The following is a 22,472-nucleotide window of genomic DNA, read 5'->3' as shown; positions in this document are numbered from 1 at the left end:
TCTGCCTGGTCCCTCCCCACTATAATCCATGTTTAGAGCACCAGGAGTCTTCAGGTTCCCCAGCAGGAGCCACTGATGGTTTTGTTTTTTTTTATTTGTCCCAATTACAAGTCGTTTGAAGTAAAAAGCTCAGCGCTGTGCTACCCATTCACCCTCAGGCCTCTGCAACCTGAAATACATCGCAGCGGCTCCTCTGCGCCGTGCCCTGGGTGCACTTTGGGGCGGGGGGGGGGGGGGGGGGGGGGGGCAGTGTCACTCCTCTGGGAGGCTGCAGCACCCGAGGGGCCTGGGCACGGCCCCGTGGCTGCTCCAAACTGAGCTCTGCAAGGAGCACGCGCCCCATGGCCACACCGTCCCTGCGAGCACGGGTAACGCAGCCTCTGCTGCACACAGACGACGCCCGGGTCTGGTGCCAGGCGTGGCCCTTGCACGCTCCGCAGGACTCGCGCGACAGCAGCCGGCGCGCTGCGGGACCGGCACGCTGCTTCCCGAGCCCGCCGTGCTGCTGCTTTGCCAAGGACAGGCCTTGCTGTCAGGTAGGAAAGGCACCAGCGGTAAAAGCAAAAAAAAAAAACAAAAAAAAAAAACGGTAACACGAGAAGGAAAAAAAATCTGCACCCACCCGCAGAAAAATAAGGTAGAAAAGCCAGATACAAATTGCACAGCAAAGCTCTCTCTGTGATGCAATGTATTTCTGCCTGGTGGGGCGAAAAAGTGCTGAGAGTGCAGAAATTTAAAGCCTGCATGTGAAATATGTAGGAAAAACTGCCAACCCCTTACTCACGCTGCAGGTAGGCCTCAGCTGAATACAACCGAGGCAGCTCTTCCCCTAGGTGAGAAGTTTGAGGGATCAGTGAACTCCTGAACTCTAGGGTTTGTTTTTTTTTTTTTTTTTCCCCTTTTTGGCCATTACGCACAGCCAAGCTGGTGCCCAAACCAAACTGCACGCTGCACGCAGTCTGAACCTGCTGCTGCAGCGCAGCCCGTCAGCATCTTCTCTGTTTTTTTTAGGCTTTGTACAAACTGTACAGCGCAGCCGCGACCCACAGACACTTGTACCACCACGCCTTCCCCGCACAGAAAGCGGAGCCCGCCGAGGGCTCGGAGAGGAAGAAGCTGTAGGCCGGACGAGCTCCCCTCGGTGCATGAAGGAGACGCGGCCGCTCACCGGTTAGACGCTTCCATCGCTGTACCCATCACGAGCTCCTGCCGCGGGAGGGGAGCGCGGAGAACAAGCCCACGCGTGCGACGGTTCGGTATGTTCGTGCGACAACAGTGTTCGATGGGAAGACGTAGGCATGTTTTTTGTTTTGTTAATATGTACATATCGGCACTGCTGCGAGTACAAAGTGCTTTTAATTTGCAATATCCGGCACACTTCCCAACTAATTTATGAAGCCTTATTTTCCCCTTTTTAATTAGTCACGAAGTCATTAAAAGAATTATAATTTACGTGATACTGCAACTAAAAACCTTCCAAACCTTAGCATTATTCAGAATCATCTTATTTTCAAATACTTGAACAAGTTATAACATGTAACCAAGGGTTTTCTTCAATCAACTAATTACATCAACGTAATTAAAAATGTATTAACTTGCTTTATCAGAAACTGTGAGGACACATGCTATGGTACGTTAACGATATTGTAAGGAAAGTGTACTTTTCCATTCGTAACTGATGCACAAAGTATCACTTTGTATATGTATTGGAGAAAGTTTCACTGTATTTCTGTATATATATATTCATTATAGTGCATAGAAAGTGTGTTAAACAGTTCTATTCTTTTATCATCAGAACTATTAAAGTTTGCTTTTTGTTCCTAAAAAGTTGGCTCCATAGGAAGCAATTATTGACTAATGACTTAAGAGCTTCTCAGTGTTATTTTTCACATTCTTTTCTGATTTTCTTCTGGCCTTCACAACTGGTGCTTCAATAGTAGCTTGACGTTACTCCGGCCTGTTCACTGCCAGGGTGCGACCTCCATGAGGTGCTTCTGTCACTGGTAGGGTAAAAGCAAGTTCTGGGCAAAGAAAAGCTTCCAGCTTTTTAACAGCCGAGGAAAAAGCTTCTTGTAAGGGAACAAGGCCACAGGAGGGCTCCGTGCTCAGGTCTGCAGCCCTCTCAGGGTACAAACAATGCCTGCACATCCCACTGGTGGCAGCAAAGACTTGAGACTGTGAGATGTGAAGAGCCAGTGCCTTTTACAATAGAGAAGTTTACGCATGGGTCCTACACCCGGCAGTCACAGCAGGTTGGGCACAGCACTCTTGCAGGGGCAGCGGTTGGGTTTTACAGAGAACAGCGCTAACAGCAGCTCTGTTCCACTGGGACTCGTGCAGGGGACAGCGTCTGTACAGGTCCTACCTGCAGTCACCGCAGCTTCTGCTTGTTGTGACCACTCCCAATCAGATCTTCTTGGCTCTAACCATTTCATTTGACCTGCTGAAAGGTGAAAAATCAGTTGACCACCCTTTCACTCATTAAACAAAAGTGATTTTTATTGAATTAACAGGATTTACAAGAAATGTATTTTTGTCTGCAACAATGTTTATTGCACTAAAAAGAATCCATAAATAACATTTCAGGACAATCAATGAACCAAATGAAAATATTGGCGAGGGTAACTGTACAAGTAAAAATTTTCCCCAAGTAAGGAAACTTTAATACAAGACAAAGCTCGGTAAAAAAAAATGTTGATACATCCCTGATTTTTTTCATGGTGTGGTACAGCTGGTTGGTAAGCTGGTTAGACAATGCTACTACCTTCCCGTGTGACTGGGGCTCATAAAATGCAGTCTACCTAGCATTTAAGAACCTTTGAAGAGTTTGCTTAGTGATATTGGTCTTTAAGAAGGTACAAGTATTTCGCCCTCTGACTAACTTCTGTGAAAACTAGTAATAAATCTAAGGTAATAATGCATTAAACAAAGTAAAAAATAAGGCAACTCAGACTTCATTTTCATGAAGCACTTTTAGATTGGTGAAATCAGCTTCTGTACGGTTGTAGTACTGAGAAGTAACAGTGTCAGTGTTCTGTACATTAAAGCTGTAAACAAAGAACAGACCTCTCTCAAGAGGGATACAAAGTCCAGAGGGAAATACACCAAAATAGTAATTTGGATTTTAACAATGTTTTGCATCCAGGGCATTTCTTGTAATTGCATCTATTGCCATTTAAAAATATATAGTCAGCTTCTTAATAATACAGCCAACTGCTAGAAAAAGATACCAGAATCAAGTCTCTGATCAAACTCCGTAACTCCATGCTGGTTTTCAGAATAATAAACTAGTTTTTGTATGGAAAAAGGTTAACAAACATTTTTCGTTTTATAAACAATACATAATACATGTAGAAAAATATTCAAGAGGATAATAACAAAGGTGCAACGTCAACAAAAATAAGCTGCCTTTTCAACCAAAGCACTTTTTCATAGTATGAAGTGTGGAAACATTTTAAAGCTCATAGTGTCCTCATAGAAGTCTATTAGAAAGAGTTGTTAGCTTAGAAATTCTTGCCGTGCTGCTGGGCATACCACTGCTGCCTCTGCTTGCGATGCTCCAGCTCGGTGAGGAGGGCCTGCCTGTACGCCTCGTACAGCTTAACGATCCGTTCCAGTTCTTTCATGAAGAGCAGCTTCAGCATGCCCTGGTACGTGTCCAGGTCCGCGAGCTGGAAGAGCTCCCACTTCAGGATGTGGTCGTACCTGGTGGGAGACGGGAGATGATTATCCACGTGCCACTGCGAGCAAATGCACAACGTTGGGTGTTCTGTGAAGAACTGACCTCGCAGCTGGGTGGCCACTCAGCAGCCTTCTGGCCATCTACAGCCTACATTGATTAGCCTGTTCCGTGTGAAGAAGTAACTAATTAACACCTAAAGACGGTGGGCTGTCTCAAAATGCACTGGAGAAACATTACTTAGAGCTAAACCGCAGAATCACTCATAATATGCCAAGTTACTTTTTATAAAGGTAAATTCCAGAAGTACCAAAGATCCTTCCTATTAACTGACTACACTAACACTCCCCAAATGCATTTTATGCCTTGGTTTAGAACATCAATCCTGTTACACAAGCCTTCAAGATTTAGCAGTAAAACATCTTTTAAAATTGGAGTAGCAAAGAAAAAATGAACTATTTTAACAGCTTATCCTAGTATTCCCCAGCAAGTACCTCCCAGAGGGCAGAACACTGCAGGCCTGCAAGTTTTCCCTCACAACGTGCTTTTGTTTCCACAGCATTCTTGTTCCAGCCTTAACAAGCACTCTTGGACACTGTCCTGCTCTTGGTTAATTAGCAGCAATAATCTCAATCAGTGTCTCCAACTGCAGGTCATGAACCTCACAGGACAGCAGACGGGGGGATTAGATAGCACCAGCGAGGGCTGAGGGAGGGAGGAGGGAGAGAAGGAAGCCCACAGATGTTCTTCGTCCTCACGCTGGAAAAAATGAGCTGCTGGGGACATGGGGAGGTCCCTGGAGATGGATGTAAAAAGGGAAGAGAGCCTGAAAGGCGCTGGTTTTGCATGCAACTTTGGTGCCACCTCAAGCCCCCCTGTAGGAACATCTGCTCTAGCTGTCTGGAAACACACCCAGCTGGAAGTCAACCAGTTCTGGGTACAGGCTGTTACGTTTCTCCCCGCTTCCACCACTCACAAGGAGGAGCGGGTTGTGCAAGGCAAAATACAGCAGCTTGGGTCGTCAGAAAGCTGTTCCTATCGCCAGTGAGTTTGCCCTGAGGAGGGAAATGGACGCGGGTCAGCAGTACTCTGCGGAACGCGAAGGCTCAAAGAAAACACAAGCAGAGGAAGAGGGCTGCGTACAGACAGGCTTTGTTAGAAATCAAACTCCTCACTCTCCAAAACGAAGAGCAGCGCACGTTAATTAAGACAAGCCACAAAGAAAAGCAGAAGCGTGACGCCAGTCTGCAAGGTAAGAGAAACGATACCTAAGGAAAGCCGCTGGAGGTCTCTAACCACTACATGCTCCTTGGCTACGTGCTGACTGGCCTTTCAAAATACTTGGCCTTTCATTCTGGAAGCCTTCTCTCCTGCACTGCTTTTCTTACAGGAGATATAGCTGCAACCAGTGCTCACTTCGTAGTTTTTATTTGTTAATAGGGAGCAATTCTGGATTACTGTTTGTACTCCTAACACTCTTTCCAATTGCTGAAACGTACAAACATCTCCTTATGATCGCACCTTTGGCTATCGAAGCTGCTGCCACTAGGTAGGTATGAACTTCGTGTAATACGAGCCTCCTCGAGCCTCCCTCGTTCCACTAGCGGAGCTGCCGAAGTTTCCTGAAGGCTGCGTTCTGTGTCCTGACTGCCAAACCACTCTTGTGAGTAATCAAGGCCATTCTCCTGCGAGTAATTTTCCACAACCCAAATTGGCACTGCAGCTGCACGGGAACGAGGTGGCTGGTCAAATGAAGGCCAGTTTATGGACACTCATAGTGGAGAGGGTTGTTCAATCACACGTTAGTCAGCGACTCACTTCCATGCCATAAAAATTCTTCGGAACTTGTTTTCCCAAGTTTAGTGTCTGTAGTATTGATTTAGCTCAATATACAAACCACAGGAACTATCCAACTCCTTACGGGCGGATTTTCGGGTGGGCCTGCATAGACCCAAGCGTTGGGCTTGATGATCCTTGTGGGTCCCTTCCAACTCAGGTTATTCTGATGCTTTTAAAGCAAGAAGCTATCAGAATAAAGGCCGTGCGTGTAAACACAAGCCTGTGCTGAGACTGACTGAACACGCTGCCCATACACTCTATGCTCCAAAATACACTCTATGTTTCTATCAGTCACGTTTTAGCTGCCACCAGATCAAACTATATGGAGGTTGGGTTGCCTCCAAAATCCCAATCTCTATCCTCCCTGTCAAGAAAACAAACTATTTTTTTTTTTTTAAATGTGCTGCTTTTTGTGCTGGTGGTGGGAAACGGTTTTCCAAGGTCCCAGTAGAAAACCAGCATCTCTAACAAAGTTTTTAACAAAATCGTGGTAATGCTGCAGAGAGAGGACTGCAGGTCTGTGGCTCAAGGCCAGACACCCAGTATCACCACCACGCCCCGCGGGGGAATAGCTGCCCGATGGCGCAAAGCAGGAGATGCTGGAATTCAGGATGTTTCTTCCTCCAGGAGCCGGCAATTGAAACAATTCAAGAGAAGCCCGTGACGCTGGGCCAACAGCAAGAATCCCTTTGGTGAAGACCTGCAGTAGGCCAGTGCAGGCTCAGACGCCCCCGTGGCTAAGGGGTCACTAACGGAGACCTGCCTCGAGTCAGCGTGTTTGACAAGTGGATGTGTTAACAGGCCGCAGTGCAGACCTCCCCTTATATGCGTAAAGAAAGTAGTACAAGGACTTCAGAGAGCCAGAGAGATACCAAAGCCTAAAATAAATGGGCTGTTCCCTTTGATGTCTCCTTCCACCTCAACGTGATGACTGGCAAAGTCTGGCCAGGACAGCCAGCCCCAGCTGGCGGCCACGGGGACACCCGCCTGGTCCCAGGAGCAGACGCGCCGCCCGAGGCTCACGGCACACGAGGGACGAGCAGGCAGTGGGTGCCCCCAGGGCTGTTTCTTACTAACGTGGTGGCACAAGCAGGAAAGGAAAAAGCTACACCACGTGCAGTAACGCATTTGCGGATCTCCTGGGACCTGCAGCTAAGAACAACCCCCCCCCACCACCATTATTTTAAAACATCGCAGACTGCCAAAACCTTGGTTGTTCTTTAGCTCTTTGAAACTCATTGCTGATGGTTTGTGATAGATCGGCACATCAGGGCTGCTTCCCAGTGTCAGCTTCACTTTGGCTGCCGAGAGAAGTACTGAACAGAGGAAGTCTAACTAAAGATCAAGCCACTAGCAGCACCTTAACAGGAACGGACTCATTCCGATCCAGAAAGCGGTGTAGGGCTAGGAACGCTCACCGCGGAGATGCCTCGTAGAACAGGGCCCAGAGGACAAGTACCTGACCTAGACAGCCCAGGCATTTCGTAGAGGGGCAACTAGTCACAGAGCCAGAAACCAAGAGCACGTTGGCAAAAGATTCCTGCACAGCACCGAACCTTCCCTCCTGGGCAAGGAGAGAAGAGCTTACCAGTCAGAATGCTCCGTCTCCAGGGCTATTCCCAGGAGACAACAAGTATTCGATACAACATTCGCTTTCAACACAACAGATGGTGATCTGCCCCAAATATTTACAGCCTCTTGGTTACGGCTGCAAGGAGCAAGACCTGGGTTCTGATCCTTGCTCCAAAAGAGGTGGGGGAAGAATCTGAACCGCAGCCTCTCCTACGAGGAAGGCACTTCCAGCATCCTCACCCTCAAAGTCCCTCGCATGCACTACGGCATACTCTTAGAGCACCTACCCCACTGGTCTTCAGGACTTTAAAATTGAATGTTTATTCATCTTTCGAGTCTGGCAAGGGCTTAAACGCATGCCAGGTGTCTTGGTTCCACTGTGAACATTCTGGTAACTGTGCTTATGCTTCCAAAAAAAAAAAAAAAAAGCCCTGGACAGATACTGCGGCAGAGGGGGAAGGGGCGCTTCAAGGTGTCACCAGTACCTTGGTATTGGAAATCATTACGCCTCAAGTTATTGTTAGACCTCTAAGCCTCTCTGCTGTCTAATGAGCCAAGTATCTTCATCTTGTTCTTAACAGACTGACTGTTCTTCACTAAAATAGGAAAACATGGCTAACACCTGCCACCTCTCCTCCCCATTAGATCTTTCTAGTGGTCTTATTCTTTAGAAAAACTTGTCAAAGTAAAAGCTGTTATCTATTTTCTTCATAATATCTATTTTTTGCCCCCTCAATGACTGGCCCTTAGTCAGCTAATCAAGCTACAGCACCAGGCATCCATAACAAAATTTACCACAGTGATCTCAGTGGAAAACAGTACTATTAACCAACAATTTTTCCAGCAAATTTCAAATAGCAGATCTTAAAAGATACTCCTCTACTACCACTAAAAAAGTGTTTTGCCAGCTTTCATTTTTGCGCTAGAACACGGTAAGAAACACACACAATTCTTATACTCCACTTTTAGGAAGTGCTGTTTAAGAACTTACAAGCATCACTAGATTTTCCCCTCAAGCTTTAAGCCAGTTGTTCTCACAACAGAGGTTTGTTATCACAATTAATTTGTAATGTATAAGTGATCTTGATTTCAGTAACTGAAAATATTTATCAAATGTTCTACAAAAAGTCCTCAAGCTGAGATGACAGCAAGCTAGTTGTTACCTCTCTTCCTCACTTTTGTAGTATAAAAGTAGCATAAAACAGGATTTGCTTCTTCAAAGAAGTGTTTGAGAATTACATGAATATTCATATTACTACCAGAACTACCTTAACAGAAGAAAGTTAAAAGGATACGGGCAAGTACATGGATTTTGGTTCCTCTGAACAATATCAATTCTTCTCAAACTTTGAATGAATTCAACATTTTGAAACGTCTCAGCCTATTAAAGAAATTTCTGAGAATCTTACATTGCTTATCCTCAAGCTTCACGAGAAGTACCGGGAAGAATTTACACAACATAGGCTGAAATATTTCAAACTGCATTGTCTAAATGTGCCAAAGACCTAAATAAAGAAATGCAGTCGCAGCCAAAACCTGAAAGTGTTTCTAGGAAATAAGTCCTCTCACAGGTTACAGGAACTTAGTATGTCTTCGGTGTATAATATACTGCTGGATTTTAGGCAAGCCCAGTAGCCACAAGAAGTAATTAAGCACATCCAAATTATAGTTAAGCAGAAGCAACAAAAATATTTCAGCTGGAAGCCACCGATCATACACAGCTTGTGAATTTGCAACTATAGACTGACCTGTTCACCGCTGTAAAAATCAGTTTCTCCATATTTCCCTTATGAAAACATACGTGGTTTCATAATTACTGAAACGTTACCTGGATTTTTTATTGCTTTTCTATTTAGTTAGTCTTTTGCAGAGCTGAACCCATCAGAAAATGTTTCATTATGTTGACTTAAATCTGTTCTTGGAAGCAATTCCCTGTTTCTAGAGGGATGTTTCTTCGAAAAAATAACTTATCACCACTTAGTAGTAATTAAAGCTTTTGATTGGAAACAGATTTCAGTCTGAATTCAAACTACAAGTCCTCCTTCATAGTTTTTTTTTTTTTTTTAAAAGGGAATAATATACACATTAGGAAGTTAACACCCTGAAAAAAAAATATTCTTTATAAGCCATTTGGTACTATTCTCATAAATACACTGAAAGTAAATCACATCCTACCAGCTCTCCAACATAAAATTCTGCAAGCCATGGGATCTGCAAGAAGTACTGCAATGATTTTAACTGATGCCTAATACAAAGCATGCTAACGTGATGAAAGAGTCTCCAAATCTTCTAGTAAGATGACACAAATAAAGAATGGTCATACTTATTATACAAGATTTTCAACTGGAAGGAAAAAAAGTGTCAAATCACTTCAATAGGCAGATTTTAGCTCTGTTTTGGGGAGGTATAAAAATTATACACATAATAATGGTTTAAACCATAATATAATGTATATATGTGGTTTAAATTATTTAAATAATATTCATTATAACAATAATTATATAATTATACATTAATAACATCATATATATTTTATAGGGTGAGATTATATCTACATATGGTTCAAAAAACATATTTTGATACTAATTTCTTGAATGGCTGATTGTGAGCAACAACAGCAAATTAGAAGCTTAAGTATTTAGGATATTAAGTGTTTAGCCTAGATCCTCAGCTCGTAAAAAGCAATAGTGGTTCACTAAAGTCAGTGTGGCTTTTTTAATACGTAAAAAATGTGGAATAAAACCCAAATATACTTATTTTGCATTTTCACATCTGCTAAAAATTTCACCCATGCAATTACAGGCTGTGAACATTAAAGCATCTATGATTTTTTAAACCACGCTTCTGATACCGTTCCGGGGGGTGTTCAAGGAAAGGTTGGACGTGGTGCTTAGGGACATGGTTTAGTGGGTGACAGTGGTGGCAGGGGGATGGACCAGATGATCTTGGAGGGCTTTTCCAACCCCAATGATTCTATATGAAAACATCCAGTGTAACTTCCTCACACTGTCAGCATCAGTTTTTATGCAATTATAAAACAGACACCAGCTGGAGTTCTTTCAGTCATCAGAACTCATTTGGTTTCCTTCTAAACTACGCATGAGTAACTTGGTGTGAAAAGAAGAGTAAAGAAACAAGCTCACTTCACAGGAGCCCTGGCGTAGACCTGCAGCCAGTCCGGAATCTCTGCGGTGTGGTAGGGATTCGCAGGGACCAGGAGGGGCTGGCTTCGCTCCGCCTGCTGGGGCTGGTAAGTCACCGGGGGAGGCTGGTCGTAACGGGGAACGCTGTACGAAGGAAGGCAGAGACACCCAGTGAGCTCCAAGCAGGGATCATTTAATTGTTAACACTAATGTACAGATTAATACATGCAAAGGCCAGTGATGCAACCACACGCGGCGCGTTGCCTCAGCAAGCCTTTACCGAGACCAACGGCCTCTTGCTACATTTGAGCTTCATTGCAGCCGCAGCCCTACGCCGTGCTGCAATCTGTTCGCACGCTGCCCAACTCGCTCGGGACCTATTGACCTAGTGCCCGCTACCTGGACGCTAAAGCGGAAAGGAAGTGCTATCTGGTTTTGAAAGAGCGAAAAGGCAAACTCAACCAAAAAACACACCATTTTGTATTTTAGAACAAAAGTATTCAGGCAGCAGCTGATACGTTACTCCGTTTATAACGAATGACATCCTCTTATGTTTGCTTGTGTGTGTCACATGTTAAAAAAAGCTCTCTCTTCCTGGGAAGCAGTAAAAAAAAAAAAAAGATTGAGTAGCAGAACTTAACTGGTAGATCTGGTACATACTAATTTTATTTAACCTTTATATTTTATGTAGCTAAAATACCTAAATTCATTCTAAAGACGACAATTCATAGTTCAGATTATAGGTGCCATTTTTCAGAGAGCCTCCAGGAACATCAGATCAAGTTTCTCTTCAATCAACAACTCAGTTCTGTTCTCAGCAACTTGGCTGTTTTACCAACAGTTGAAGAGAATAGTTGCTTTGTTTTAGTGAGTTAGGAACAATATCCTGTTTCTAAACTTAAGATAGTAACAGATGAGAAAAAAAGACACTAACAATTATAACTACTTCTAAAAATCTTAGTCAAGAACCAGTAAAGCTTACTTCTAAAAATAAGACGGTTTTGGCACATTATATATGAGGCAAAAACAGTTCCACTTTCTCCGCTGGGTTAGGAAAAGAACAATCATAACAGACAAGACTGATGTCATACCTGGGAGCACAAGGATGTTTGTACTGAGCTCTTTTATTGATGTGATCCACATAATACACTCCAAATTCTGCTGACTCGACTCTCTCCCATCCCGGAGGCAGTCCCTCACGCTCGAGTGGGTGGCTCCAATGAGTTGTATTAGTGTTATGATCTATATAGTATTTCCTTCCTCTAATAGTCCAGTCCACTGACCAGCCAGGAGGAAGAGGCAAGTCTTCAGAACTATGGTTGGTTAAATTTCCTAGAGATGTAGCAGCAACTCTCCCGATGCCTAACAAAAAAAGGGAAAACGGTGTTTAGCCAAACCGGCAATAACCCAAACCAACATTATGTACAGAGTCAACTTTTCCTCCCCCTGCGTGAGGCAACTATGAACTTTGAACAATACCGTAAGATTTACAGAGTGTGCACTTGCACACTCGTAAAAAAAAAAAAATCCTGATGAATTCAAAATAGCTATTCCTCTTTTAAGTCTCACGTGTTTTGCTCTCCTCCTACTCCAGGATTACTGGCCACCTTCATTCAGACAGTTAAAGCCTCCTTGCTTTTTCAATTAAGAGATGTATTTTAGCATGCTCAGCAGGGATAAAACTCTTGTTATTGGCTCAATTTGCTGAGCACAGAGCTGACATAAGATTACAAGTGTTAAAGCTTTACCTAAATGACAGTTTCTGTTTATACGCTATTACAGATAAATAGTTCTGATGAATCTACAAGAAAAAAAAAACCACTTTTTTCCCCCCCTAGTTTAGTCAGAAACAACTAACTAGAAAAATGACAGGATACCAACAAAGCCTTAACCCTTCAAAATGAGTAGCTTGAAGAGGAAAATCAAGCGGAGGGAAGAGGTTAGCACTGAGCTGACAGGTATTAGTGATGTGCGTGCAATCACAGCCAAAAAACAGCATCAGTAACTACGGAAAACAAAGAAGCCAGATCCACCCAGGATCCTGCAAAAGCCCTTTGCTGAACAGAGTCGTTCTGCACAAATTGAGGTTGGTGTTGCCATGCCTTCTTTGCCAAAACCACCCATGCCTGCTAGACTAGCTAGCTTATGTGCACCCCGAGTGGGACAGTCAGGCCTTCTGACCGCAATCCAGCCAGGATTTAGAGGCCTTTTTTTGAGAGAGAGTCACAAAATCTCCTGCTTTCTTCCTCCCCCCACATTCCCTTCCTTCCACAGATCTTGGAGAGACATTTCCTGCCCTAGCAGTCTGCTCATCTGCTTCTCATCTTGTTCTTCTTTGGTACTGAGCACCTGCACTTCGTAATGCTAACGAGGCCCATGAAAAATGGTAATTTCCAGCTCCCTTGGTGAAGCAGGCTGCGCTAGGAGAAGACTTTCTCCAGCAAAAGAGAAGTAAAATGACCCACGTCAAGTGTATTTTGGGTTGGGAGAACTGACCCGAAGCAATACCTGGTTTATTTCCTACCTCTGCCCTGGAAACACAGCCCATTTACGACTTACAAATAACCAGTTAAAGAGACTGCTCATGATTATTTTAAAATAACCTATTTGTTCCAACATACACGTAGCTTTTACATTATAAAAACTAGTGTGCTGGATGCTGGGAGATGTACCGAAGAAACATCATTCCATTTCATCTTTTCCTTCCCTCTATACACTGGGGATACTTAGGCGGGTAGCTGATTAAAAACCCAAAGAAAAATTACAGAAAGTTAATAAAAAACAATTAAGTGACAATCAAAATTTTCACAGGTGTCTCATCTTTTGGAAGCCTACTGACTGTGCTGCCTCAAACTCGCCTCTATTTTAAAATAATTACCTTCCATTACCTGTAACTCTACAGTTACACATTTCTGGCTTTAAAGAAATTCTGATTATCTTTTCAAATGCATCTATTCGATCACAGTATTCAGAGTTTGTGTATCGCTATTTCCCTACAACCAGGAGGAGTATGGGAGCAACTTTTCCCGCTTTGTTAGAAGTCAGAAGGTGACTCCATCACACCTTGTTTATTGACTGAGGAATACACCCCTTCCCTTCTGTTTTTCAGGGGTAACATTTGTGTGTGCTTATTTTTGAGAGTAGAAAGAAAAAGCACGGCCTATCTCATCTAAATCACGTTACTAAGAAGAAATTTCACGTCTGGTCATTAACTGAGAGAGACAATACTTAAGTAGCAGCCAAGCTGTTATATTTCTCAGGCAATTTCATACCTTGTCTGCTGACTGTGACAACAGCCCTTTGCAACAAAACACGCACAATCCGTAGCATGCCAGCCAAGGGGTGCCATCGATTTTAAGTACTAGGTTACATATTCTGTCATATTTTACACAGGGCTGTCATTCTAGTAAAAGATAGGAGCGATCAGCAATAACGTAATGGAAAGGTTACAGAGCAACTGAACGAATAAAAAATTAAACCCACGAAGTTCCTGCTGAGCACTGCTCTTTAGAAGATCTGCGCTCATCTACAACCCTGTTTCTAGCCTTGTCGTGTTCTGACCTGTTGGCCTTGAAGCATCTCCGCTTGCTGGAGCGCTCACCTACTCGTTAGCTTTATGAAGGAAAGTTAATAGCGGCCTTCATGTGACAGCTCCACCTCGCATTAGGATTAAGCAACCCAGACCTTTACTTCCAGTGAGGAGAAACATCCTAGACGCTTCCTGACCTTTAGCAGTACTGGGGCCAGGGAGACTATTTCAGGCCCTAGCTACAGTTATGCCACTGTTTTTGTTTTCATTCCAGTGACAAAATACAAGCACTTCAGCTTCTTGGAAATACTGCACTTGGGATAAACAAATTCAGTATTTTCCCCAATCAAGTGAGCTGCTGTGTTGTAATTCTGCATACGTACAAACAGCAAACATTAAATCACCACCACAAGCTTGAACACACAAACCTGACGGGGGAAAGAACTTTCATCAAGGTATACAGGTATAAACATACTTTTCTGTTCACTGTTAAAAACAGCACTTTTTTTTTTTTAATGAGTTCCTCCCACTTAACTTCTAGCATGATTGCAGCAGAAAGATACCAATATAGTTATTTACTGGGGGTAAAGGTTAATGCTTTTTAACATCTCAAGTTGGTATTAAAAGTTGCACAAGCCAGGATGATGAACACTGAGCAGTGAGCCATCCTCTGCACCAGAAGCTCTCTTGACACAAAGCCTGCATTTCCCCAAACAGAAGTCAGAGAAGACTGGAAGATGCACTCGTGTAAAGATGGAAATCAGATTCTGACTACAGAGAGAAATTACCTAGAAAGCATGCTAAAAAGCAGTGCTACACACCCCCTGGAAAGGCAACACAGGCAGTTCTGCTGTTGCCCCATCACTAAGTTCCAGCTCCTGGTTTCTCCCAGCGTACAGTCTCCGTGGCCGTTACCTCCCCTTAAAACCAGGCACCACATTGAAGTGTTCTGCAGACTGCACGTTTTCAGATGTCAGGTAATGCTTGGTGTCTTACGACCATCAAGCCATTATGGCAATTAGTATAATTTAGGCATTTGTTTATATAATTGAAGTTACTAGAGAGCAAAAGAAATCGTATCCTATTTTTCCATATAAAGCTCAGTAGATGTTTCCTTCAAGGCAGGATGAGCACGCATGTATGAGGAGCAAGTAGTTCCTGCTACAATTTAAACGAGAGAAGATGAAAATCTATTTTCAGATACATACACCTGTAAGGAACAGTAAGACGGGACCACACTTCAAAGAATAACTTTGGACATCATCTTTTCCAAAGTACTAACCAAAGAATCAAACTGCAAGAAAGCCCGAAGCCATCTACCATGAACACCACTTTCCTGTGTAATAACTGCCAAAGTGGGATATTCTTCTGGGTTTTAATTTCAGGTAAGGTCTTAGCCCTAAAACATTTTCATAGCAGCACAAAGCTTCACATAGGTGTTTACTGCAAAAAACAAGGGTATTCCCTGAATTATGGGCCCGTACTGTATTTTAATAACATAAAGTTATCTACAGGAAGAAAAACATTAAAATGTACAGCTCGAATTATTTTTTGTCAAAACGTAGTGTAAAACCTGTGACTTTCTTCTTGATGGAAGAAAGTATCTTCCCTTCACTGTAACTACTCGGGGTTTTGTCACACACATGCTTTTGTACCTATGGCCAGGCAGAAATTCTTATTCTTCCTGCTTCGCCAAGGAACAGAGTTTTATGTAAGTTATCTGCTTTTTCCTAACATTAGAAGTCTCCTTCACCCTGTTTAATGATGAGCACTGTTCTTTAAAAACTCTCAGCAGCACTATTACATTTCAAGCAGAGTCTCCAATGAATTTAACTTTATGCAACTGTAAATCCTTTTCAGCTCGTATCTTTGGAACCTGCCTAGTCTCATTTGTTAATTCTGCTTCCTAATGCTTGTAGAACACAGTATCTTCAATTTAAGGTCTTGAGTGAATTGCAAAGTAGCCTAGAGTATTATCTGCTGTCCTAAAGCAAAAGGAAATCCTGTTCAATAGTTTGCTTGTTTAGGAACATCACCGTGTATATTCTTAGTATTTTGAAAAAAAAGAAGGTGCCAAGGAACAGCAATCACTTTTATTACGAGAACTAAGATTGAAAATACTGAGTTTTAAGTGAGGCCAGGCCCATTATTCAGTCTCTTTCTCAACATCTTCAGCAATGGGGTGGTGTCTTAACACCAGATCCCAAAGTTTAATTTTGAGCACCTTATTCTAGTGCACTCCAAGATACTCCCTTAAAAATCTACCTTCGGCTAACGATGTCACAAATGGGACAATTCCATAGGATCTTCTACAATGGTGGAAGCCTGTTCGGCTTACTCCATTAACATGGAACAATGCAAACCGTGAGCGATAGGAGGAAATACTTTCACAGGGCAATACAGGGGCTTTAACATAAAAGCATTCTGCATAAAAAAGTCAAGCAGTTCTTCCGTTCATCAACAATGGTAGTGGAAAGCACAGGAGAAAAGTCCTACCACCAGAGCAGCCCAGCATAAAGGGAAAAGGGTAAAGACACTGCAGAAAGTCTCACCTTATTCGATACACAGCTTACACAGGCAGAGAAGTTTTAGAGCCTATAAACTCCCCACAGCTAGCTTCAACCAAAATTCATGGTATTGGAGAACAAGTCTAGCCAAACGAAAGGCTGTCTTATTTGTCTTTAATTAGATTAACTGTTAACTGTCTTGAAAGCTTTTTCCCCCCTTCCCTAATGATCCCCAAATCCCCTTCCTTTCCCTCTTCAAACCAGGATAAGAAACAGGCAGAGAGAGAAATGTTTAAGGGAATAAGTAATAATAAAATCAGAAAAGTTCTGGGCCTTCCTAATGCATGCCAGAGCTTCTGAAGGTACTTCCTGAGCACAAGTGCCTCCATTGTCAGAGGGCACGGGACATTCCAGGCAAGCATAAATTAACGAACGGGACATGACAGGAAGTACTTTGAGAGCTTCCAAAAGTTCTACGCTGAAATTACCGCAGAATCAGCACAAAGAAGAAAAGGTCAGGAATTGCCATGTTCAAAAAAAAAAAAAAAGAGGTGAAGTGTACACACTTGAAAAGAAAAGCCCTGCTGCTTTAGCTCTATAGAGATTCCATTTAATAACCTGTATTTCTTGATTTTGCTCTCATATTCAATATGAATAACTTTGCAATGCCAAAGGGGCAAAATTTAACACGAGGCAAACCTCCTTTCAACTAAAGCTCACCAGACTCTCCCTTCAGAGGGAGAAATAATTTTCTCCTCTGACATCACAGTCAACTACTTACAATTCTACACCACAAAATCCCTTTTTTTAATCTCAGCAATTTGCATATACACAAGAATTATTCAGCTTACCGCTCAAACAGGTACAAATAACTCTGAGGTCTTGGTTACAAGTTACTTCCAATCTATACTGTAGGTATAACTTCAACCACAGACCTCCCAAAACCTTTAACCTAGAAGAGAGGAAAGAGATGTCGAGGAAAGACAGGTAAAGTCTCTTAGAATTAAGTTTGACATGGACACTTGGAAAAAAAATTAAATAAAAAAAATCAAGAAATTGCACAGAGGTAGCTAAACATACAAAACTAGGAAATAACTGAAAAACATTTCTCAGGAAAACAACTAGCACTAGTTTGTTAATTAAAAATAAATCTAATGAGAATGAGAAAATGAAGATATGGAGAATTGAATCATGCAGAGAGAGACAACATGACTTCAAGGAGGAATGCCTATGAAAGGCAGCTTTTGAAAAATCATGAAACTTGCTTAAATACTTTGCTAACCACTTTGAGCATGAAGATGTCAATAAAAAGCACATTTCACATTATCACCAAATTATAAAGACCGGAATTCTTATTCTGACTGAAAGCTGAAATTCACACGCACATTTTGTATCCAGACACTGCTTCTGAAGAGCCATCTCAGCTGTAACCCCCACTAAATGAAACATCACTCACCGCTGGTAATTACACCTTGTGCTCACCAGGAAACACCTCCTCAACAACGAACCCAAACCAGAACAGAACTGAGAGCACCTTCTGGGAAAGGAGGCAAGAGGCAGCATTTACAGACCACAGCTAATGAAGGGGTATGTATTATACTTCGCACCTGTAGGTATTAGGCAAGTTTATAAGCTGCAGTCAGTGATCCTGCTGAAGAACCGTTTCAATTAGGTGAGGCACTTAGAAACAACACTAAAAATGTGTGAGAACTCAGACAAAGACAATGAAAGCAAAAGGCCTGACCCAGTATTCTGGAGCTGCAGGAAAAGAGGAATTAGAAACTGCAGAGATTAGCGTTGCTGAAGAGAAACACTTAAGGCTTGATGACAATGGATGGTTCAAAGAAAAAAAGCTTTACAGCAGGGCAAAAGAAATAAGACGACATGGGGTTTTCTTATTTTTGGACACAATTCTTCTACTGAAAAATGTAACAGCAATTTTTGAGAAGACACAGAGAAGTTGAGGACATAGGTCAATGCTCTTACTGCAGTGAAACCTCAAGGTGGGGTTTAAGAGGTCATATTCCAGGTTGAGATGAAAGGGGAAAAAAAAACACACAAAGGAAAAGGGATAACACTGGCTGGCAAGATGTTCACCTTTTTGGTTTCTTCCTACAGATATATTACCCACCCCTTTCCAAACGTGTAAAATCTGTTCAAACTGTTAAAACATCCGAGGAAAGGACAAAGACCAAGCAAATACCAGCATGTCCTTTGTGTTTTCCAATTGCTAAGAAGGCATGAAGACAAACAGGAGAGAAAAGCCTTATGAGAAAGAAATGTGTTGCTACAGTTGAGAAAAATATGGCTGTGAAGCTCTTCTTTCAGCTTGTTTTAAAATTTGCTAGGTTAACTTCACCTTCAAACTAACAGGTGGAGATCCCTTTCCACTTAAACGCTGATCCAATTCTACAAAGCAGCAATCTTATTTTGGCAGCCTCTCTCAGCATTCAGCATTAGTATTGTCGTTCTGAAGGTCAAAATGATGGATTCGTTTATCACGTCCTCCCTCCCTACCTCCAAGCCCACAGCAGATGCAAACAGGTGCTTGTTATCTGGGCCAGGTAAATGTTTAATGACTGCTGGCTGAAAGCAGCTGACAGAGATGGAGGGCTTCCACGCGCAATCCAGACAGATTTAAGTATTAAGCCAGCATTTAACAAAATTAACAAGGATGGAGTAGCCAGCCTTAAACAATAGCATTTCAAGATTTACTGGCTGACAGCACTAATGCTAACATTACTTTTCTGCCATTTTTCACTGAAATGTTCCTGTAGTAAAAAAAAAAAAAGAAAAAAAAACACAACAAAAAAGCCCACACACCACAAACACCAAAGCAATGTCAGATTGTAACTCCATGCACTCTGTCAGCAGCCATAAACAATGATATTTTTACTTGCAAATTTGTTCTTCTAGACAGGAGATTTACTATTTCGTTTACAGATTACAAGTAATGAGCTAGCAGCATATTATTTACAGGTCTGAAATGTTTCTTTCAGACTCCTCCTTGAACATAGCTGCAGTAGCATACACAGTGCTCCAGTACTGCCAGGTTTACTACTTTTAAGGTCACCTTTCCACATGTAATATTGAAACCCTAGATTTTTTAATTTCAACAACAGATTCTTGACAGTAAGAATTCTTCTTCAGCGTCATCACAGGTAATCAAATACTTCAAAAAAGTATTTAATGGATTCTTTCTTATTGCCTTGTTCCATTAGAAAACAAAGACAGGTTCCACTGAGTTTGTAAGTATGCCTGTTACCCCCTCAAGCAATATTACAGGCTAAAAAAAAGAAGTCAAGGACTAAGAAGTCAATTTCAGCACTAACTACATGCCAATTTGCTAATTACACAAAACAATCATTCTTCTCTTTATTTGACATCAAAAAGATATTTGTTCATTATGAAATTAATAAATATTTATAATAGTAACAACAACAAAAAAGCAGTATTATAGTTGAGAGCTGTTGATTATTCAATACATCATGAAAACAGCAGCAGTCCCCTAATGAGTAAAACTGCTTGCTCACTAGGGGCTGACTCAACATGGGCAAGAAAACTGCACATAGGTTTGGGATTAAGAGAAGTTTGCTCAAACTTACCTCATTTATTCCATAAATTATTCACCATCTACATATGCAATTGCACTCTTAACACTAAGAAGTGTCAACACGTACTCAGATCATAGAAATGTCATTGAAAGGAAGCTCTGTCCTATAAGCGTAACTCAGAAACATGACCACAGATAGACTTCTGCACAAAAAGTCTTTCAACAACATTTCAAAACCAACAATTAATCCACACTTACCTGAAGTGTGCCTCCCATGATTCTGGGACATCCTCTGGAAAAGATCATTGGTGTGTTCGTAATACCTGTAGTCCTCATGCAAGCGGTCATTTAACTGACGTCTCCTTTGGGCATCATAAAAGTGATCGTAATAGTAGCAACGGGCGCCCGCGTCTCCATTTTCCATAACAGAATTAGCTTCTGTTAAAAAGGACTGGGAGGAAGAGCCATATTCTCTAGGGACATCAGCTAAGCTTCTAGCAAGATAGGAGGGTGCAGACAGTCTGTTGCTTTCACGTCTCATTATTTCATGAGGTGGCCTCTGCACTGGAGTTCGAAGGAAGCTCTGATTCCTGGAAACAATTCCATCTCCCCCAGCAGCATATGCAGGAGTGGAGTCAGGAGGACAGATATCAGTTCGTCTTGGAATGGTTGGACCGTGGCGGATAAATGAAGGCATCAGATCTGTTATAGCATAAAAGAGAAATAAGAACTGCGTGTGCACTTAAAGTATTCGGCTAGCTACAACGCCTGGTTTACACCATGGAAACTAGGAAATTCAAACGCCAGAACCGCTTTGAAGTGCCTCTAATACATATGTGAGTATAATGGTAAAGCTGCAGCGTGCACTGGCACAACAAAAGCCACTCACCCTCTGCCTGCAACAGCCTACTGTCAAAAAAGCACAGTTTTGCCAGCGTAACTGCAGCTACAAAAAACAACACACAACACCTCCCACCCCGCTACCTCTGGACCATGGCTACATCAGCCAGGCTTCATTGCTCTCCTCCCTACGTGGCCCAGAGCATCCACATACCCTGCCTACAACTGAACCATGAACAGAATTTGTCCTTTCTCCACTATTTATAAAGTCTGGCCAGCAAAACAACTGTCTTTTTGTGCACTTAAATTGTCAAGTGATCAGAAAATTTCGTTTTCTCCTTTACATAAAGGAGCTTTGCACGTGAGCGCTGACACCCCCTCACGCGGCTTCGCCGCCTCCCTCCATAAACAAAGCTTCGCTCCTCTCCTATTGCTTTCAGCATGGCTTAAATAACTGCTTTCCTTCCAGGTGAGCTAACACAAACAGCTTCAATTTACAGGGAGGTCATGCCTGTTATTAAGCTTATTAACGAGCTCTTGTGAAGTTATAACTTAACAACTTGCACCAAGAATTCAGTGCCTCGCAGGAGGGGTAATCAGTCAGTTTATGACAGCCATCGTAAAGCAGTCACACAATCGTTACATCACGGCAAACAGCAGATGTGTAAGAGGCCTTAGGCCGCCAGATACACCTACAGGTTGGCGTGAAGGCCTTAATGTGTATTGATCAAGGGCCAGGCCAGCGTGACCAGGCTGCTGACTGGGAGCTGGGTGCCTGCGGTCCCCAGGCTAACCCAGCCGCTACACCACCACACAATTCGGCTCCGTTCGCCTTCAGACACGCACAGCGAGCACCCCAAGCGCCCTTCCGACGCCTACTTGCTAATCGTCTGTAAAACCGTGACAAAAGGGAGGCTCAGGACCCGCGCCCGCCCGCCCGCCCGCCCCCCCCGGCCCCCGACACTCACTGCGGAGCAGCGGGCTCGTCTCCTTCTTCACGTACTTGCCCTGCACCTCGCCGGGCTTCGAGAGCTCCGTGCGGGTCTTCTTCCGCGACAGCATCCCCCTGCCGGCCCGCTCCCGGTCCCGCTGCCCGTCCCCGTCCCACCGCCCGCATGCCCGGCGCCGCCGCCGCCGCCCCTCAGCCCCGGGCCGCCCCGGCCGCGCTCCCTCAGGGGCCGCCCGTTGGGGCCTGAGGGGGGTGAGCGCGTGCCCGACGGCGCGTGCCCGGCAGCGCGCCCCCGCCGAGCGCGCCCCCGGCCGCGCCCCCCCCCCAACACGCCTACAGCGCGCGCGCGGGGGGTTGTGGGACGGCGGGCTCCGCCCTGAGGGAACGGCCGCGGGGTGGGGGTGGGGGCACAGCGCCCCCGCGCGGCCGGGAGGGCGCATGTGTCTCGTGTGTAAGGGGGTGCTGACAGGAGCGGTGCCCGCCCTTCCCTCAGTCACCACAAAACACGTTACGAGATTAAATTTACAAGACGGGGGTATAACTTATACTTGTATAATAAATTATAACTCATGTATACTTATAACTTGTACTGTGAAGGTGGAGAATTCGTACGTGAGGCAAGGACAAGGTGTGCTCGGATATAAACCTGGCTTGCTGCCCATCAGTTTTTTACCCGTTAAACGGCTTTATGCTCTCATAACGGAAAGAACCGACCTTCCGATACCGTGGTGTGTTTGTAGGTATTGTGTAGGTCCGTACACATTAATCACAGTATTGTAGGTACTGCTTAAAACACCTACAGCTTGTATGGGAACATACCAAACTATTGGTATATTACAATCATGTTCAAGTAAAAAAAAC

At 43.4% G+C, this 22,472-nt stretch overlaps 2 protein-coding genes across 3 annotated transcripts in view; one reads left to right on the top strand and one right to left on the bottom strand.

Annotated features, from left to right (window-relative positions):
• The window catches only part of ATL1 (atlastin GTPase 1), a 29,708-nt gene extending 27,881 nt beyond the window's left edge, over window positions 1-1,827 (top strand). For both annotated transcript variants that reach the window (XM_035551119.1, XM_035551118.1), the window contains exon 13: window positions 1,012-1,827. In XM_035551119.1, coding sequence (XP_035407012.1) covers window positions 1,012-1,122 — 111 coding nt within the window. In that variant the 3' untranslated portion in view covers window positions 1,123-1,827. The remainder of the gene's footprint in view (window positions 1-1,011) is intronic.
• Window positions 1,828-2,481: 654 nt separating this feature from the next.
• SAV1 (salvador family WW domain containing protein 1) lies at window positions 2,482-21,892 on the bottom strand. The gene is made up of 5 exons (XM_035551121.2): window positions 21,631-21,892; window positions 20,081-20,524; window positions 11,325-11,595; window positions 10,234-10,377; window positions 2,482-3,705 (listed from the first exon to the last, which is right to left on the bottom strand). The coding sequence occupies exons 1-5, from the start codon at window positions 21,722-21,724 to the stop codon at window positions 3,504-3,506; spliced, it is 1,155 nt and encodes a 384-aa protein (XP_035407014.1). The 5' UTR covers window positions 21,725-21,892; the 3' UTR covers window positions 2,482-3,503.
• Window positions 21,893-22,472: the final 580 nt, after the last annotated feature.

The sequence above is a fragment of the Cygnus atratus genome, chromosome 5 (genome assembly GCF_013377495.2).
Source record: "Cygnus atratus isolate AKBS03 ecotype Queensland, Australia chromosome 5, CAtr_DNAZoo_HiC_assembly, whole genome shotgun sequence".
NCBI lineage: Eukaryota > Metazoa > Chordata > Aves > Anseriformes > Anatidae > Cygnus > Cygnus atratus.
Note: the sequence above shows the minus strand (reverse complement) of the source record. Positions and strands in the feature narration are given on the sequence as shown.

What these genes read in the sequence shown, in the direction of transcription:
- SAV1 (XM_035551121.2), bottom strand. Translation starts at nt 21,724, where the DNA reads ATGCTGTCGCGGAAGAAGACCCGCACGGAGCTCTCGAAGCCCGGCGAG. An exon ending in TCATGGGAGGCACACTTCAG is followed by an intron (nt 11,596 to 20,080) that starts GTAAGTGTGGAT and finishes TTTTTTTGTTAG; the next exon opens with GCATCGGGAGAGTTGCTGCT. An exon ending in AAACATCCTTGTGCTCCCAG is followed by an intron (nt 10,378 to 11,324) that starts GTATGACATCAG and finishes TCCTTCGTACAG; the next exon opens with CGTTCCCCGTTACGACCAGC.